The sequence below is a fragment of the Rattus rattus genome, chromosome 2 (genome assembly GCF_011064425.1).
Source record: "Rattus rattus isolate New Zealand chromosome 2, Rrattus_CSIRO_v1, whole genome shotgun sequence".
Lineage (NCBI taxonomy): Eukaryota > Metazoa > Chordata > Mammalia > Rodentia > Muridae > Rattus > Rattus rattus.
The window spans coordinates 70,437,270-70,457,743 of NC_046155.1; the positions used below are offsets into that span (position 1 = coordinate 70,437,270).

General features: G+C 39.6%; 2 protein-coding genes across 3 annotated transcripts in view; one reads left to right on the plus strand and one right to left on the minus strand.

Annotated features, from left to right (window-relative positions):
- The window catches only part of Acadsb (acyl-CoA dehydrogenase short/branched chain), a 40,121-nt gene extending 39,835 nt beyond the window's left edge, over positions 1-286 (minus strand). The window contains exon 1 of the mRNA XM_032892429.1: positions 140-286. Coding sequence (XP_032748320.1) covers positions 140-181 — 42 coding nt within the window. The 5' untranslated portion in view covers positions 182-286. The remainder of the gene's footprint in view (positions 1-139) is intronic.
- A 127-nt stretch (positions 287-413) lies between these two features.
- Positions 414-20,159, plus strand: Ikzf5 (IKAROS family zinc finger 5). 2 transcript variants are annotated; one of them, XM_032892430.1, is made up of 4 exons: positions 414-521; positions 12,676-12,855; positions 14,721-14,903; positions 16,239-20,159. In XM_032892430.1, the coding sequence occupies exons 2-4, from the start codon at positions 12,723-12,725 to the stop codon at positions 17,180-17,182; spliced, it is 1,260 nt and encodes a 419-aa protein (XP_032748321.1). In that variant the 5' UTR covers positions 414-521; positions 12,676-12,722; the 3' UTR covers positions 17,183-20,159. The 2 variants fall into 2 exon arrangements, with proteins under 2 accessions (XP_032748321.1, XP_032748322.1); XM_032892431.1 differs by lacking the exon at positions 414-521 and having other exon boundaries at positions 12,743-12,851.
- Positions 20,160-20,474: the final 315 nt, after the last annotated feature.

A 20,474-nucleotide genomic window follows, 5' to 3' on the forward strand; every position in this document is an offset into this window, starting at 1 on the left:
AAAAAGGTCTGTAAAGACCAGCCCCATAGCTCCCCGCAACCCTACCCTCCACCTTCCCCAGCCCACTAGGAGAAAATGACGTAGCCAGGAATCAGCGTGGCCCCAGACCTCCCAAGATTGTCGCTTCGAACCTACTCACCAGCCCGCCCGCACGCCACAGCTGGAAGGCAGACACCGCCATCCTGGTTTCAGGTAGAGTGACTTCTTAAGCTTGCTAGGCTTTCCACAAACAGCTTGTGCTACACACCCGGGGCGGGGCAAGCTCGGGCCCTGCCCACTCTGAGTATCCGCCCCTCACACACCCCCTAGACTCCCCGCCCACTACGGAACCCCAGGAGAGACATAATTCTCTCCTTGCTCCCTACAGCTCGCTCACGCGAGACTTGGGCAAGGCGTGGGGCGGGCGGGAAGGGAGCGGAGACACAACAAATATGGCGGCTACAGCTGCGACGCTGACGAACGCTGAGGCGGTGGCGGCGACGAACAAGGCTGTGGGGATTCCTCGGTGCAGTTGTCAGGAGGTGAGTAATGGGATATCAGCTTCTACGGCGGCGCTACGGTTACGCATGGCACGTTGACGGAATGGCGGAAGGTAAAGTGCCGGCTTCATTGCCGGCCGGCTAACACCGCCTTAGCCTTGGCCACAGAGGAGGGTCCTGCGTGCCCCGTGGGCTGGCAGCGTGGTGACTCGGTACTTTCTTGAGCTTGTAGATGTCTGGGTCCGCCGCCCGGAGGCTCGCGAGTCGGCGCTGTCGGGCGGGAGCTCGGAGCTCAGGGTGGGGAGCTGTCTCCTGCTTTGACAGGTGGCGATCACCGGGAGCTCCCCCTGTGTAGTGCGTTCTCAGGGTGCCAAAGTCAGGAGTCGACCCCAACAACCCCAGTGTATCCTGGAGAGGGTGTTACTTCGACGCCCGTCCCGGGCTGCTGTTGGGAAGGAGTTTCTAAACCCTCGAGTTTTTCTCTTATGAACAGGCTTCTACAGTCTGTACTTTCCAACGTTGGGAACAGGTGAGGTTGGGGAGGATGTTACAGCCAAGAGCTCTTCCCACCCATTAAGACTTAACGTCCCCCGGATCGACTGTCGGGAGTGCTCTTGAAGGCTCAGTGTGGCTCCTCAGCTAAGCGTCCAAGTGCTCCGAGTCTAACTGTAGATCCTAAGTATAGTCAGTTGTAGCTGCCAGTAACCGCATGGCCCATTTAATGACTCCTTTATGTGCTAGTCAGAACGGGACAGAGGATTGACAAGTGAGAAAGGACGTAGAGACTTCTGAAGTTGTGAGATCCAGGGAAATTACATTTAGAAGACACAAAATGGAAACAGCTGCTTAAAATATCTGGACTACTTTAAGATTTTGTCTTGAGCTTCTGTTGTCCTGAGCACAGCTGAGGAGGAATGTTTTCTTGGAAGTTCCTTGCAGTGAACTGGGATGTTTGAAGTTCTCTTCCTGTAATGGTCCCATGTTTCCCAGGAAACCGTAACTGTTGTACTATAAGATAATGAAGATGGGGGATCTGATATGCCGTTGTTGAGCTCTGGTGGTTGTTACATATATTTCCCTGGTATAGGACTAATGTAGTTTTATATGCAACGGACTTATTCAGCAATATTAAGTCTGCCATCTCTTGAAATTAACATATTAAATATGGAATGACATTTAAGTTTTTTGTTAAAAGTAAATCACCAGTGGCAACATGATAGTAACACAAGTGGCTAGGATGTAATTGTGGGCCACCAAGCTTGCTCTTGCCTTTTTTTTTTTCTCTGTTGGTTTAGTTTTTTTTTTTTTTTTCAAGCTAACAATAGTGTAACACAAGTCATTTTATTAACTTGTTATTAAACCTGTAGTCCCCAGCAACATTTTCACTTGTGTACCTTCCTTTGCAGACTTCTTGTGGCATTTGAATTTTAGTTGAAATTTCCTCCATGGCCTTTTGGGAGTCCTGTGGTGTCTCCAGAGTAAAGTTAAAGTTCAGTTATTTAACATTTCAGCAATGTTGCCGTGGAAAGAAAACAGTAGAACTAATTTGGGGTGAGCAGGCTAGATTGTATCATTCTTGTTTGGATTTCTTCTGTTGTGGTTCCTTTTCTGTTTTCCCTCTTCTGTGTTCTGGTTTCTCAGAAGAGCCTTATCAGTGTTTATGCATTCAGAGTCTTTAGCAGACAGGAACTCAGGAGTTGTGTTCTAATTCTTTTTGAAGGTTAGTGTTACTCTGTATGAACTAAGTCTCTTTTATCAGACTTCTTTACATGGAGAGTAAATCTTTCCATGACCATAATCAATAGGTAATAGAAGTAAGCACAGCTGTTGAACCATAAACAACTTTATTAGGCCTGCCTAACTTCTGGGTTCAATTGTCACTTAAAAAGTTGGGCTAAGTATTTTCCTTATCGTTTAGTAACCCTTCAGTTTAAACATTTCTTTTAAAGCAAGGCTAAATAAATGTAATACACTGTACTGTTCTTTGAATTCTCCTTTAGTGGAGAGGGAATATTAAAGAGATTCTTGATTTGTTTACTTCATATGAATGAAGTAAACAATATGAAATGGGCGTTTTATCTACGTACATGCCTGTGTATCGTGTGTAAGCATGGTGTGCATGGAGACCTGAAGAAGGCATCTGATCCCGTGGAGCTTAAGTTAGAGACGGCTGTAAACGTCTTGTGTGGGTGCTGGGAATTCTTCCAGGGTCCTTTGCAGGAGCAGCCAGTGCCCTAAGTATGAGTCATCTCCCTAGCACCTTTGCTTTTGTTTTTTTTTTTTAAAGGTTCTACATATTTTATTGCTGAAACCAGTTAGTTCATGTGAGCAGATAAAAGCTAATCAAACTCCAATTTAAACATGGTGTACATGGTTTTGTCATTAGTTTTCATCCGAATCCCTTGGGGGAATAAAACGATTTTGTTTTTTGGTCAGAAATTTCTTAATTTTGAAAGTCTTGAGGGAAAACATGGTAAGAAGCCAAGTCAGACATGATGGCGGAAAGAAGACCCTTTGATTTGTATATTCCGTTTCATAGTTGTACTTCCGGTTTGCATCTTACCACCTATCTCCTGACTAAAAGGAGTTTGATTGTATATGTACACACACACACAGGATAAATGGAATATTAATTCTTAGATATATTCCCTCTACTAGCTTGGGCAATATGTCTTATAATCATAAGGTTTGGAAGCATTCTCTTCTTTAGTTGATGAAGTAGATAAATATCTTAGTTCATACTCTGATAACAAATTGAATGGACTGTGTCTTACTTAGGACTTGTACTGCTTTGATAAAACACCATACTAGCTTGTATGGTGGTGTACATTTTTAATACCAGCACTAGGGAGGCAGAGGCAGAGAGGCAGGAGGACCTTTGAGTTTGAGGCCAGCCTGGTGTACATAGTGAGTTTCAGGACAGCCAGGGCTATGTAGAAAGATCCTGTCTCAAACAAACAAACAAACAAACAAGCAAATCATAATGACTAAAGGTTATTTAGGGAGGATATAGTTCATTTTATCCTATATTTCCATTAACATTCCACCACTAAAGAATGTCAGGGCAGGGCAGGGCAGGGCAGGAACTGTGGTGTAGAAGCCAAGACTTTTTCTTAGTACTTATTGGCTTGCTTCTCATGGTTTGCTCAGCCTACTCTTTATACCACCCAGACCCACCTGCCTAGGGATGACACCTCCCTCCCACAGTGAGCTGCTCTGTCCTATCTACCATTGATCAAGGCGGTGGTCCACAGGCTTGTCTGAAGACTAACCTTACAGAAGCATTTTCTCAAATAAGAGTTCTTCTCCTCCACTGTGGTGCAAGCTTTCAATTCCAGCACTCAGGTGGCTGGTGGATCTGAGGTCGAGATCATCCTAGTCTACATAGTGAGTTCCAAGCCAGCAAAAGTTTCTTCTTGGATATGCCTGAATTTGTGTCAGGTTGACAATAACCAACTAGTGCAGGCTAGGTGATTTAAAGAAGAATTCATTAAGGTTGGAGGCTAGGAAGTTGAGTTCAAGTTGTAGTAGACACAGGATCTGGTTTCTGGTTATATACTCATAGTGCAGAAAACAGAAAGAAAACTATTATAATCCTATTCTCATGACTCTGCCCTTACAACAGATACCATATTGGAGGTTAGAATTGCAACATAGAAATCTTTATTTGGAGCAACATCAGTTAGCATAGAGTAGATCTGGTTTGCAATGTAGTATCAAAATCTATAATAATATTAGGAATGCTTAAATATGTTTTTCTGATGATATTTTACATTTTTTGTTTAACAAATTCAAGGTGTTGAGTTCACAGCCAGTTAGAAAGATACTGAATGAAAAAAAGAAATAAAAATGAAAGTAAAGGGGTTGGGGATTTAGCTCAGTGGTAGAGCACTTGCCTAGCAATCGCAAGACCCTGGGTTCGGTTCTCAGCTCCGAGAGAAAAAAAAAAAGTAAAGGACATGACTGCTCCTAGGTATGTTGGAGAAGAAAGTTTATTCTAGATATGTGGGGGGGGGGCATAGCCAGAGGCAGAGACATCTGGAAGAGTCCAGAGTGGTCATGACCCTGAGCCATGAGGGGAGTGGGCAAGGGAGAGAGAAGAAAGGGAAACAGGTGCAGCAGCCAGGAAGCCAAAGGTACAGAAAGGGCAGGTGACCAAAATGATTGGCTTATATAGGGAAGACAGCCCAGCCACCCTGGGCTGGAATGTTCACGGTATATGCAAGCAAGCCAGGTGGGCCATGTAACAGGTAGGGACTATTACAGGAGAACTGCTGGGAGAACCTGGTGGCAAGGTCCACTTTGATGTGTTAAGAGGCGCCTCAGCCATTTGTCCAGATTTTGAAACTTAACAGATACCATTTTGAAAGATTATACTTCCCCGATTTTCCCGTGTACATACAGTTAGCTGTCCCTCTATATTCCTGGGGGATTGATGTAGGATCCCTTGTATATACTCAAATCTGAGGATATTCAATGTCTTACGTAAAATGCAATAGAATTTGCATGTAACTTTTATACATCCTTCTATACACATTTTTTCTTTTTTACATGGCAGTTATATGTATCCTTCAGACTGGTCTTGAACTCCTTGAATTCTCTTGTTGTGGCCACTGAGTGCTGGGATTATAGGCACACACTCACATTCTCTTTCTTCTTCAGATACTTGATACAGCATAAGTCGTTCTGGTTCTGAATTGCTTAGCAGATGCCAAGGGAAGTGAATCTAAACTGTTTAGGATGTATTTAAAAAAAATTAAATGTTTCCCATTCACATTTGGTTGAATCCATGTATATATCATTCATATTATGTGTGTAGGGGTTTTAAAATTTGTCAATACTGAACAACATCCTCAGATAGCTGATTATATATGGAGTTCTTGTTACCAGGATGGTGTGGACAGCAAAGCTATATTCTCTTTTTATAGCAGGGGCTCTTTTTAGCTTTAGAATTATTGTTTTTCCATATATCATGCTTAGAGGTATTGACCTGAGATGGAAGAACCTGGGGTTTGAGCCAAAGACTCAGCTTATACTTAGGCACCTATCATTTACACAAGTCTGTTCCATTGTCTGCTGTGTGAACAGCTGGCTATCATGCCTGTTGCCCACAGATAAATGTAACATAATACAGGTCTAATGGGCACAAAGATGCTTAGAGACGAAAGGTCACTGAAGTTTTAAATCATAGACAGATGTGTAGATTAAACCATGTAAGTGTGCTTGAATCCTAATTCAGAAGCTAGCCTTCATGTCTGCAGCATTTTCAGTTACTTATTGGCATTCTCTTTTTCTTTAATTCATCATGCATAATTGATAGCAGCATACACTTTATGGCAGAGAACACAGTGAAACTTGTACTGTGACAATGTGAATAGCTAAGGCTGTCAAAATATGTCAGCTGTGCTCTGTAATTGGGCTCATTTCTGTCCTTAAACTTTAGTTAGAGGTGTAAAAATACCATTTTCTTCTGCTTGCTTATGGCAAGTCCTACGTTTTTGTTTCATTGTCAGGCGTTGTATCACAGCATGGCTAAGCTCTCTAAGGTTTGGTAAGATTGTTTTGCTCATTGAGGCCCATTAAAGTACATTCATTTTGGGGAACATGGATCACTTTGCATATAAATTGATTGGCAAGAAGAAACTCTGAATTGCAATGTAAAAACTGGGATTTTTTTTCTTTTTCTTTTTTTTCTTTTTCTTTTTTTTCGGAGCTGGGGACTGGATCCAGGGCCTTGCGTTTGCTAGGCAAGCGCTCTACCACTGAGCTAAATCCCCAACCTCTGGGATTTTTTTCTTAATTATAGCTTTTTGTATTTGTGTGTTTACATATGTGTATGTATGCATGTGTTATGTGTGGATGCACATGTACACATATGTGGAAGCTAGAAGGCGACAGCATCAGGTGTCTTGCTCCATCTCTGTCCACCTTATTTTTTGAGATGGAATTTAACCTGCAAGCTCCAGGAATCCTCCTGTCTCCACCTCCCCAATGCTAAGGTAATAGGTGCATTCTGACATGCCTATCCTTTTATATGGACACTAGAATTTGAACAGATCCTAACACTTGGATGCCTCATTACTGACTGAGCTGTCTCTCCAGCCCTTATGTGTTATGCTTTTTATAATCAGAACACAGAAAATTGATAGAGCCTCATTGCCCTTATAATGAAAAAAAAACTATCCTGGATATGATTTTTTGAAAATTAGTATATTTTAATTGTACAAAGTGGACTTAGTTATGACATTCCTGTACATGCATATGATATACTTTGATCATTTTCCTCCCTTCTGTTATTACCCCCACTTTGTCGGCCTTACCTCTCTTTTCTACTTCTGTATTCCTAACAGTCCTAACAGTCCCTCTGTACTCTTAGGCCCTGGGGTTTTGTTTTTGTTTTTTATTAAAAAACAGGTTTCTTTCTCTCTTTTTTCTCTTTTTCTTTCTTCCTTATTTTAAAATTTTGGAACAGGGTCCTCAAACTCACTGTGTAACAGAGGCTGGCCTTAGAATAATTCTACTGCCCTCACCTCCTGAGTACTGAGTTACAGGTAAGCAAGGCCTGTGGATCTGTTTAGTGATCATCTTTTTCATTGGCTGACTAGCTCCTGTTTTCTAACTAAAGAGCAAATTTGATAGAACAAATAATTAGTAGTATTAACTATAATTAAACAAATAGTATGGCACAACTAGTTAATATGGTAAGATGAGAAAAATATTGATAATAAGGTTGGGAAAGCTAAATTAAGACTAAGGCAAGTGATTTAAAGAAGTGACCTAATAAGATTAGAAAGGGCAGGGGCTGGAGAGATGGTTCAGTGGTTAAGAGCACTGACTGCTCTTCCAGAGGCCCTGAGTTCAATTCCCAGCAACCACATGGTGGCTCACAACCATCTGTAATAAGATCTGATGCCCTCTTCTGGTGTGTCTGAGGACAGCGATAGTGTGCTCATGTAAATATAATAAATAAATCTTTAAAATAAAAAGATAAGAAAGGACAAATCTGGAAAATTGCAGATGGACTTAGAAAGTTGCAAACTGGAATATGTGAATTAAGAGAGCTAAGGAGGCTGCTGCTTACCTCACTAATCTAAGGAGAAATTGATGCTAATTATATTTTCTAACCAAGCTGATGGACTGGTAAGGGGAACAACTTTGAATCCAAGACCAAGATACAATTTTATTATTTCACTGTAAAAATAATTGTTCCCAAAATAGTTAGCATTGTCTCAGAGATTACCATGAATGTATATTTTTATATATGATTAATATAAAGCTTGAAAGAGAACTGCAATTTTGTATTGTTGTCTTAGTTTATAAAATGGGAGTTCACTCTTTTAAAGCTAAGAGAAATCCCATTCTGTTCAGAGTCTAAAGCTAGTGAGGTGGACATAAAAGCAAAATATTCAGTTCTTTTATAGAATGGAACTTTCTAGAAAACAGCAAAAAAAAAAAGATTAGTAATAACAACTTTTCAAATTTTCTAGATAGCTTTTAAGTAGGAAGGAAAGAACTCAGAAGATTACATTTACTCAAAGTTCAGCCACCTGTATGTCCTTATTTGGTGAAACATCTTCAAGTAAAGAACAGATTAAGATTAAAGGAGAGAAGAAGATAATAAATAGTAAACAAAAGTAAAATATATCAGCTTGGGATCAGTAAGTATTAGGGGAATGTCAGCCTTGTATCTGTCACTGCCTGAGGGTGTCACTGCATTGATATAAAGGATAGAGATCTGTAATGGAACACAGTCAAAGGCTGGTGTAGGTCCACTAGGGTTCCAGTTGAAGTGTACAAGGTTTGCTTCTTTTAGAGTGGTGAGGCTTTTGCAAGTTGAGAAATGTGCTTTTATGAAAGTCCCTCATCCGTTAACCTCTGCCATTTAAACTGGGCAGGCAGTGAATGGATGCCACTATTTCAGAAGACCTGTGGCTCCCAGCCACTTGTAACTCCGGTTACAGGGGAACTGATGTCCTCCTTTGGACCCAGTGGGCATAACACAAACACGGTGTGTACATACACACAAATAAAAGTAAACCAAGAGTTCAGGGATTCTTGGAGAAGAGAAACAAACCTGACAGAGTCATATTACCATGATATCAAAGACTTGTTGAGAATAAATTTGGCTGTAAGAACAGACAGGCTTAGTGGAATAGAATAGAGGATTCAGAGATAAACTGTGAATGTAACTACCTAATTCAAAAAGGCAATCCTGGGGCAGCGTATTGGGAAAGTTCATATGTTAAATGCATATAACTGGGACAATTGGATATTTTCTTGTTAAAATCATTTTTTGACTCTTGTTTTACATCAGCTAAAAAACAAAAGTTTGGATAAAATATGAAAGGTGAAAAAATGTTTTTCAAGGAAATATTAAGGTCTATAGTGAAGTAAGATAGAGGCATGGTTATTCTAAATAAGACACAGACAGTTATAAATATAAAAGGGAAAAATGGGTAAATTGGATTACATTAAAAATTTGTTTTCAGGAAACTGGAGAGATGGCTCAGAAGTTAAGAGTACTTATTATTCTTGCAGAGGACCCACACCATTTAGTTTCTAACACCCATATAGTGGCTCACAACTACATAAAACTCCTTTCTATGGTCACCTTCTGACCTTGTGGGCACCAGACATATATATGGTGTATATGCATACATGCAGGAAAATCACTTATATATCTAAAATAAAAATGAATCTAAAATTTTTTAAAGCCACAAGAGTCATGTTATTTTATATTTACCTAAAATTACATATGAGAGAGGGAGGGAAGGAGAGAGAGAGAAAGTGTGTGTGTGTGTGTGTGTGTGTGTGTGTGTGTGTGTGTGTGTGTGTGTGTATAGTTTTGCCATTTGGGGTAATCATGCTCCCTGGAAGAGCCATCGACTAACACAAATTCCAGGACGAGGCATAAGAAAGCTCCCTCTGAGTTGTTGGCCAGCAGAGTCCAAGAGACTCTTCAAACAGTATGGGCTGTTGCTGTCATATTTGGTTACCTCCTAGAGATTAGAAGTAAGTCCTGATTGCTACAGACACCATGCACTTCCATAGAGGACTAGGAATCAAGCTGGATCTGACCTAAAGACTAGCTTTCCTAGAACCTGGCAGGTCTATGCAGTCTGCCAAGGCAGGAAACAATTAGTAGTCCTACCCAGCTGTGATACCTATGAACTCCAACAATAGCCAACATGGAATGATACCGGGAAAGGTTCAGTAGTGACAACCATTTCTTGACAGTAACCAGCAGCTATCTAATTGGATTCAAGGTTCACTCAGAAGGAAGGAAATCATGCCTGGTACTGAAAACCTACCCAACTACATGGGGGCACTGAGGCTGTGGATCTTAGAAGAGAAACTATTACTACTACTACTACTACTACTACTACTACTACTACTACTACTACTTAAATAAACAAGCATAACTTTCCCACAGCATTCTAAATTCTTATCCTCATACCCACAGGTAAATGTATCTCTCACCACTCCTCAAAGAAGTTTCTCTTTCAGCTGATCAAGACCATTACAGAAAACCAAAAGTGATGAAAAATGCAGAAAACAAGTGATCAGGGTTCCCAACCCTTGTGGATACATCTCCAACAGAGTTTCCGTACCCAAGGCTCAGGGCCCTTCACAGAGAGAGGGCAGAGAAATAAAAGCCAGTGGGCCAAGAAATGTACTATGAGATTGTGCCTCCTAGATATGAAAGCGAAGCTACATTCATGATATCTCAACCACATGGCTCTCTACAGAAGTCCTGAACGATGACAGCACCAATGTTAATGTAGAAGGTGTAATTCTCATGAGATCCATCCCTAGATAAAGAACTGCAGAAAACTAATGACTACTGAGAGAGTGAAAAGTAATATCCCTTAGGAATGCACCCCTTAATTGATTATCCATCATCAAATTATGAGCCCTAAAATTATCTACGTTGAGCAACACTAAATGGATTTGGGAACATGAGAGGAGTTAGAAAGAGAAGGAGTGGGGGGTGGAGGGAGAGTGTAGTTATATTTTAATTAGAAAAAAAGTAAAATAAAATCCACTTTTGTTTATAAAGACTGCGGCCAGATAGAGTCCCAGCACTCAGAAAGGAAGTGGACATAAGCCCCAGTTCCTAACCCAGAAGCTGTCTCCAACTGACAAACAGTCTCATGGGTATGCAGACAGTGCCTAAGGACAGGCCATGGGTATGCACAGTGCCTAAGGACAGGCCATGGGTATGCAGGCCATGGGTATGCAGACAGTGCCTAAGGACAGGCCATGGGTATGAGTCTCATGTGTATGCAGACAGTGCCTAAGGACAGGCTAGATGGTCAGTACAGATGAACCCAAAGACAGTTTTGGAAGTTCTTTATCTCATAAAGTTTTGTTTGGACATTATTTTTATTTTATTAATTTTTAAATTTCCTTACAGATCTTTTACACATATATTATGGATTCCAGCCTTGTGTTTTATGGGATGTCTCTATGTGTGAACACGTGTGTCTGCATATACATGTGTTTATTGTGCTTTTTTGGACTCTTTTTCTTGTTAATTACTTTTTATTTTATTATAATTTTTTAGATGCTTGTTTATATTCTAACAAGAGAGAAAGAAAGGATGTAATTTGGGTGAGTGGACAGTTGTGGAGTTGGAGGGGAAATTCTAATCAGACTATTGTATAAATTTATTTTTAATTAAAAATACCTTAATAATGTTCAGCAGAAGACTTGGAGACAAAGCCTAAAGCATACATTTCTTGTATTCAGATATCCCTATGATTACATTTTATAAATTAATTTTTAATTTAAGATGTGGATGAAAATCTTATCCAAGTGAGCTCTGGTTTTGGTCTAGCCTCATTTTCTTTTGGTTATCATTTCGTGTTGGTAATGTTGTGATTTTACATTAGCTATGCCACCACTTGTTTTCAGAAAAGAATCTTACCTCTGCACTGTCATAGCTTTAATGTTCTAATACATTCTAGGGTATGTATTATCTCTCAAATCCTATTTAAAAAAAATAAACAATCCAAAAAAAGAAAATTATGAAGAGAAGATAACTTAAAATGCATACATATAATGAAGCCTTTATATTTAGAATATTAGGAAGCATTCTTAGCTATTAGAAAGGATAATCTATATGGGCAAACAGTCATTACTCAAAAGAGTATAAGTAGCCAGTCACAGGCAACTTCAATATCATTGGTGCATATGAATCAGAATCGGTGTGACAATGCCACATACCCTCCAAAACGCCACAGCGGAAAAGCCAAGCGCTGTTGAGAACGCACGTCAACTGCTCTCACTCATATGCTGACAGGAGGATGAATCAGTGTAATGACTAAAAACTTACTTGACGTTGTTTGAAGCTGAATCTGCGTACACTTTCAGTTATGTGTACATAGGTTCTGGAAACTTTTTTTTCCTAAACTCAAATTATGTAATGAGTTATTTTCATCTCTAATGGCTTGCAGTAGGCATGCAAAGATTATGCAGTTCTTTATTGCTTGGCTTTTCCTTGATATGTAGCATGGATGTAGAAAAGCTTATAAATCTTAAAGCGTGGTCTATTGGATGGTCAGAGTGGTGACTCTGGTCATGAACTCAGCACTGATGTGAAGAAATGAGGCTGTCAGCATTCAGAAGCTCCTTTTATGTCCCTGCCAGTGCTAGGCTCTATCTGCCCTAGCAACCTAGAACCTACACTCTGTTCATTTGTGGCACTGGGGTTAGTTTCTGGTCTTCAGTAGTATCATACACTAACAACCGTTGTCTGCTTCTATCCAGTGCTCAGGATTATGATTGTGAGCTACATGTGTGTTGCTGCATGCAGCTGAAGTTTGCTTATTTTCACTGTTATAGCCCACTGTGTGTGTGATCATGCTACGACCAATGGATATATGGTCCTATTCGAGGGACATTTGGGTAACTGTCAATATTTGGCTGTTATAAGTAAAGTTTTCTTTTTTTTCTGCCTTGGTAATTTGTTTCCATTCTCTACAAACTCAGTTTATTTATTAAATCTGTTTCTCACTGTTCTCTATATATCTTTAACTTTCTAAATAGAGCATAAAGTATGTAAAGACAGCTTTTATTTTTCTGTTGCTTTATGCAATGTTTTATACAAAATCTTTTTTGTCTATATGTTTTAAATTTTGTATTGTTTTCTTGTTAAAATTATTTCTGGGTTTTTTATTTCCTTGTTCCCTAGATATAACAGACTTTCAACTTAAAGAGAGAAAGAAAGAAAGCACCAAGATGGGTGAAAAGAAGCCAGAGCCTTTGGACTTCGTCAAAGATTTCCAGGAATACCTGACACAGCAGACGCATCATGTGAACATGATTTCGGGATCAGTTAGTGGGGACAAAGAAGCAGAGACTCTTCAGGGAGGTAGACTTATTTTAATACTACTGAAAAGTTCACGTTGGTAAATGTGTTAATGCTCCTGTATAGCTTTCCATTCTGTGACCATTACTATCCACTCGTGTAGATCATTCTTTCCCTAGAAAGATACAAGGCATTTTCTCCCTCCTTTTTAATGTGCACACTTCTGCTATGATTTAATGCAGTCTACAGAACTGTTACAGTCTTGTTGGGAGGCTAGGGCATCTAAATCCCTTGTCTGTGTGTCTGTCTGTCCTTCGTGTTGTTAGCAGATAGTCAGTTCAAGGAACCCAGGGAATTTGTCCATCAGGGAACATGGATTAGACCTGAACCTCAACTAGGGGTTTCTTTAACTGAAAGAAGAGAAACTAAATTAGATGGAGCAAACATTTGGTGGTCTGCTAGAGATAAGGTTTCTCTAGTTTGTGGCTCTCATACACTGTTCTTAACCTTGCTTAGGATCAGCTGAGTACCCCCCATGGGCCTTATCTAACTGCTTTCCTGTAACTTGCAGTCTGGAAATTGCTTTGCACAACTAGAAATTATTGAAAATTATATAAAAAGAATGTAATAACATGTACAAATTATATGAAATTTAAATTTCATTGTTCATAAATAAAATTTTATTGGAACACCTGCAAGCTTTCTTTACATATTTGTAACTTGTTTGTCCTACTGGCAGTCAACATCTATTTTATACATTTGGCAAGGGCTGTACAATGAAGGACATTCACCATCCAGCTTGCTTATTTTCAACAGCTGCTTTTATGGTACAGCAGCAGAGTTGGGAGTTGTGATAGAGACAATCCACCCAACTAAGTATGTACTGCCTTGGCCCTAGAGAAAACATTTGCTGACCTCTGACCTAGGTTTTGTACCACGAAGATGCAAGAACTGGCCCCCCACCCCCAGAGTTTTGTTAGAAAGGTAAGCACCAGTTGATTTGGTTTATCAAAATGTTGAGCATTAGGGTCTTAAGGAGTGGGAGAAAGGGAGACCGCAAGCCTGATCTCTCTACTTGGTTCCATTTGGATCAATCTGTTGGACTTCCCAGGCCAGTAAAGTTATTTCTGGTGAAGGGCAGAAGGAAAGGAATAGGGTTTGAACTGAGCATGTGAGGACTATGCCTCCTGGCATCGAGCTGACATCCTGTACCCATGAAGAAAAAGGAATACAAATCTTGCCCCTTATACTAAGGTGAATAGAGCTAGGACTAGGATTCAGGAGGCCAGGGTGCAGCTCCGAATGTGTGTGGTCCCTAATCATGAGTACCTGTACCTGCTGCTGCTGCTTCTACAAAGTCCACATGCTCAGCCAAAAAGCAAACACACACGCAAACATTTTAGTTTTGAAATCCATATAGCCCTTACATTCAGAGCTGTCAGATACCTTGTTTCCTTGATGTGATCCATTAGAATTTTCAGATCCTAAATGTAACTCAGAATCTAAAACACAAATAATTGACTATAACAGAATATCTAATAATTGTTTTTAGACAAAAAGAAGTTGAGTTATTGTCTTAGAACTATAACAAGTGCTAATTAAAGCTGTAGTCATGACTACACCTATGTGTGACTGTGATCTCATACCTGAAGAGTCTCTTTATTCCTCTCTACCTTACCTGTTTGCTTCAAAAGCATGTGAGAGATGGTAAATTTTTATATGTAAATAATTTGAGGTCCTCTTTAAAGGTTCTTAGAGTATAATTCTACTTTCTTATAAAACATTGTCCCAGTTTAAATCTGGATTGTTTTATGAATTAAACCCTTTGGAAGGAAACTCAGTTTGTAGAAGGTCTTCAACCACTTGAGTCTAAAATGCTGAACTGAATTGATTCTGAGGTGCATGATTTCTTTTGCTTTTGTTTATAGCTGGAACAGATGGCGATCAAAACGGACTTGATCACCCATCTGTTGAAGTTTCCTTGGATGAAAACTCAGGAATGTTAGTAGACGGGTTTGAAAGGACCTTCGATGGGAAGCTCAAGTGCCGGTACTGCAACTATGCCAGTAAAGGGACGGCCCGGCTCATCGAGCACATCAGGATCCACACAGGTAACAGAGAGCCCGGAGGGGAGCCATGGACTTCAAGGCCACATAGTTTTGACTGTTCCAAATGAGGTTCCTGAAAGTTTGTTGGGTAGTAACTCCTTTTTTAAAAAAAAACAAAAACAAAAAACAAAGCAGTGGCTTAAAGGAATACAAATACTGGAAATTGACTCTTTGGAGAGCTTGATCCTCCTACCTACCCATTTTTCTGTGTGATTTACATAATCTTTATCTTTCTGCTGTCAGGTTCGAGAGGTTATTACTACAGTTAATGTTTTATCTTTTTCTTCACAAAAACATTTAAATTATAGGAAATTTAAGGCTCCTATACAGTTGGAGAGTGTACTAGCTAAACCCATGTCTCCCTTATAGCCATTCTTTGGAGAAACCTTCCAAAGCCTTGCCCTCAGCCAAGCCCAGGTATCTTTTCCATGTGTTCCTTGCCAGTCTGTGCTTTATTACATCGTGGTTGGCCTGCAAGCTTCCTGAGGACATCCAGAGGTCACCTCTGTACCCCCTAGAGCTAGCGTGAAATCTGGAACATGGTAGCTGCTCTGTCCTTGTCAAGCGACTGACTCTCAGTCTTACATTCTAAATGACAGTTTACATATTTAGAGAGTTTGAGCTTTAACTAAGATTGGTCCTTCTGAACCAGAAGAATAGCAAAGTGGAGCAGAAGTCTGGCCTGGCAATTTCATATTTGGACCAGGAGTTCATTTTGATTTTGAACTTTTTTTAGCAGGATAGGGGTGGGTTTCTTTCCCTTGAGGAAAAAAAAGTATTTATGGATAGATAGATCTGTGAACATATACTTTGAAACATACTGTTGATTAATGATATTTTGGGGTGGTGGTGGTTTGAGACAGGGTTTCTGTGTGTAGCCCTGGCTGGCCTTGAACTCACAGAGATCCACTTGCCTCTGCTTCCCAACTGCTGGGATTAAAGGTGTGTGCTGTCACTCCCTGGCTGATAAAATCTTTACATCTTTTAATTATGTGGGAAATAATATTTTTATTTTTTCCCCAAGTACCAGTTGAAGTTGTAAGCTGTAATGGTTTTCATACTAAATAGATTGTAAATATATCAATATATATATATATATATATATCACATATATGTATATATCATATATGTGTGTGTATATATATATAGTTGCTAATGAATTCTTAAGGTTTTTTTTTTTCAGTTCTTAGGCTTCTTTACAGATCTTACAAACCTAATATACAAGGTTGCATTTCTGTAAAGCATTTTATTTTTTAAGTTCTCACATCCAGTGGACAAACATAAAAAGTCCTATAAGTGAGCTGCTCTTGCAGTTTCTTCCATGTCTCTCTCAAACAGGCGAGAAGCCTCATCGATGTCACTTATGTCCGTTTGCATCTGCTTATGAGCGCCATCTGGAAGCCCACATGCGCTCTCACACTGGGGAAAAACCATACAAATGTGAATTGTGTTCCTTCCGCTGCAGTGACCGAAGCAACCTGTCCCACCATCGAAGGCGCAAACATAAAATGGTACCAATTAAAGGTACCAGGTCTTCCTTAAGCAGCAAGAAAATGTGGGGAGTTTTACAAAAGAAAACAAGCAATCTTGGGTATAGCAGAAGAGCACTAATCAACTTAAGTCCGCCTTCCATGGTGGTCCAGAAACCAGACTACCTTAACGATTTTACCCATGAAATTCCAAATATTCAGACCGACTCCTACGAAACCATGGCAAAAACCACACCAACTGGTGGCCTGCCAAGGGACCCCCAAGAACTCATGGTTGACAACCCTTTGAATCAGCTCTCTACTTTAGCAGGACAGTTGTCCAGCTTGCCACCAGAAAACCAAAACCCTGCCTCCCCTGATGTAGATCCCTGCCCTGATGAAAAGCCTTTCATGATCCAGCAGCCCTCTGCCCAAGCAGTAGTCTCTGCTGTGTCAGCAAGTATTCCTCAGAGCTCCTCCCCCACAAGTCCAGACCCTCGGCCGTCGCACAGCCAGAGGAACTACAGTCCAGTGGCAGGGCCCAGCAGTGAACCAAGTGCCCACACCAGTACCCCCAGCATAGGAAACAGCCAGCCAAGCACTCCAGCTCCAACCCTGCCAGTCCAGGATCCTCAGCTTCTGCACCACTGCCAGCACTGTGATATGTACTTTGCAGACAATATCCTTTACACTATTCACATGGGATGCCATGGGTATGAGAACCCCTTTCAGTGTAATATATGTGGATGCAAATGTAAAAACAAGTATGATTTTGCCTGTCATTTTGCAAGAGGGCAGCATAACCAGCACTGAACATAGTCAGCATTGATCTCACTTGGTTTGGCCTTTGGGGAGTTTGTAGTTTGGTCTTTAGTTTGATCATCCCTAATAAGGTATATGCTAATTTAAAATTTATACATTTTATTCATAAAATAGAAGTTTGATAGTGAGAAAAGGTTTTGTTAACTTTTCATAAAAGTCTGTTCAGGGTTATTTATGCATTAGATAGTTAGGTGCATTGTTGTCTTTTCCTTTAGCCTTCTGAGACTTCCTACACTTGTCCTGAGGACTCCAGGGTAATCCTGACTCTTGATGCTTTAGTGTGTACATTACAGCGAAACATTCTTCCTGCCATAGTTCAAAATGGCACAATAAACTTCTCATGCAATCTTTTGTAACATTTCAGTGTTTATAGACAAACTGCCTTTAAGTTTGCTTTTAATTCACATAACTTAACTTGAGTTAGTTTTATTATAACCAAAACCAGTAGTTATTTCAGTGTAATAAATCTCTTCAAGGGCAAGTATAAAACAATTCTTTTCAAATTTAAATTATAAAAATGCAAGTCTTGGAACTTGAAATTTGGGCTAAGTTGAAAATTGTGTTCAGTATTTGAGATATCTGTTCATTTTATGTGTAAACATGTTTGTGTTTCATTTATATATATTTATGTATTTTGAGTATTCTTTTAAAGCCACAGGTAAATATACTAGAGTGCTAGATGCCTTTTTCCATCTGAATCCTTCATTCAAATTCTGCACTCACTGGTGTCAGGTAAGATTGACAGCCACACTGATTACTTTATTCTTCCTAGTCTTCGATGACCAAAGAGGAAGGAGAACGCATCCATCTTAGTAAGATGCTTCAAAACAGTCTCCAAGGTTTCCTTGTCTGCCTTCTGTACATTTATCGCCCATAATTTCCAAGAAGGGGCGATGTAGAGACCCAGAAAAATGTACTAGTGAAGAAACAGTACAGTAACGAGAGCATGCCCAGAGCAGAGCAGGCCACAGAAGTCCCCCTGTGAGTCTTCATGACAGAGACGGTGGGATAATCACCACCGTGGGAAAGGATAAAGAGTGAAAGTTATTATGAAGCACATTGAAATGTGACATTTAATTTACCTATAATTAGAGTGGTTCATTTTATATAGGAAGCCACTATTTTTGTATCGTGTAATAAGTAGCTTACTTTGAAGAGAGCCTGGCAAAACAATAAAACATTGTCAGTTACTATTGGTTTCTGTGTACTTTGCAAATTTTTCATTTTTATTTGGTTAATATCTTGAAAACTTTCCCAATTGGCTTCTTAAAGAAATACCCTGTCAATCATTATTAACCAAAAATCACCTCTTACAGTAATTAAGAGGGAAATACTGAGAGTGTCTACCCATTAAGTCCCAAGTGCCCTGTTAATGGATCTGTGCCCTCCTTCCCTCCCTATGCTAGAAAGCCATTCAGAGGGTGCCTGTGCTTACATAGCCAGTCTTGGCTCATCCTGACTGCACTGTTAAAGCGCAGCCCCAAAGACACTTTCTCTTCTGATCCTAACTTTCTAGTGATTTTGGTCTGATGCTTAAATCATTCACAAGATTCGTTTTAGCACAACACTTTCCAAATACATAACTTGACTGTTGTGCTTATCAGCTGCCAGAAAGAAACAGGTGGGTGTTTGGAAACTTTGCTGTTTTCAAACTTTGATTCAACTAAAAGCAATACTCCCAAATAGACAGTGAAAGCTTCCTGAGACAGGAAGAAGCCCAGAGCACTGCTGCACACCTCTAGTCCCAGCTGCTTGGGAAACAGAGGCAGGAAGAGTGCAAGACGTGTCTCAAAGGCCACAGACCCTGAAAGGGCTCTCCTTCCAGCCAGTTGTATCACCTACATTCTGGGCCAAACAGTGACACGTGCATTTTGTTTTTCCTAACAACTAAGGATGAATGTTTTGAAGGTAAATTTCATTTTAACTATGGAAAAGACTTTTCATAGTTACAGACTAGAAGGAAAGAAATCCTAATTTTCCAATAACATAAGAGCACAGTTGGTCTTCCAAAGGTGTCGATGCGTGAAGCTACAAGTACTTCGGAATGCACTAAAATTTTGAAGCAAATCTACCTTAGGAACTTTTGAAATTGTACTTTTAAAGATTTAGGATTTTGCTTAAATATTCTGAGTTAAATTCTGTACTAGGAAAGATGTTGGATTCTTTCCTTAAATACTAAATATGTTCCTCATTTTATTTTTAACCAAATGTTTTATAGAAATGAGTTGAGAAAAGTTTAACATGCACTATTTATAGTACTTTGCCATTAACAGGCAATGTTCTGAAACTAAATTTATTTTTGTTCAGTGAACATGAGTTTAGATTTTTAAAGTTGGTAATTTATCTCCACTACTATTTTTTTAAACTGTGAAGAGATTAACAGAATAATTTTATTTCAGATTTTACTAATGTTGTGTGTAGCTACAATTCTTGACATTCAAGTGAAGACGAGACTTGTGTTTTGAGATTTTTTTCCCATCGGGTAGTTTCAGTGGTTTCATTTTAGAAATGGGTTTGCTGTTCATCTGCAGATGTTTGACAAAGGGAATGTTACTGAAAAAGAAAAAAAAAAAAAAACCTTACCAAATGAAGAATTGTTAGAAAAAAAAATTAAGTTCCCTGCTAAAGACATTTTTGTTAGTCTTAGGGGGTAGGTATTTGCTTTCTAGAACTTGTTTCTGTTGATACCTGGATGTAGGGAACATGTTTTACACCTATGCGAGGTGTAAGTCTTGCATTACAGTTGTAAGATACATTATATTGTTTAGGGATCAAGAAAGCAATCCAGTGCTGAAGTAACTATAGTATGTAGTTCCTATTGTGAATAATGCTTTGCTTTTGTAATGTATGAATAAAAATAACACTTTCTAATGACTTCTGTTTTTTGTTTTTTAAAACTAGAATCAAATTGATTTTTATGTAATTTACAGTAAAGATATCAATAAAAGATTTTATGGTTGGCTAGTTCGAATTTAAGAATCCCTTGTAGAGTTATTGTAAGTTTAAAACAAAAGAGCTCTGTAGATCTAAGACTCACTTCTAATTGCTATGGTCTGAATGACAGATGTGCGCCAGAGGCTTTTCAGTTTGAGCACTGGAACAATTGGCACCGTTGTTTCAGAAGGTTGTGGAACCTTGGGAATGTGCTGCCTCTTTGGCGTCCTTGAAGATTTTATCTGCCTCTGATTCTGGTCTAGAGCTCTCTGCTTCATTATCCACATTTGGAGAAACATCAACCACAAGATTCTTCCACTCTGTACAAAGCCATGCCCAGTGGCCATGC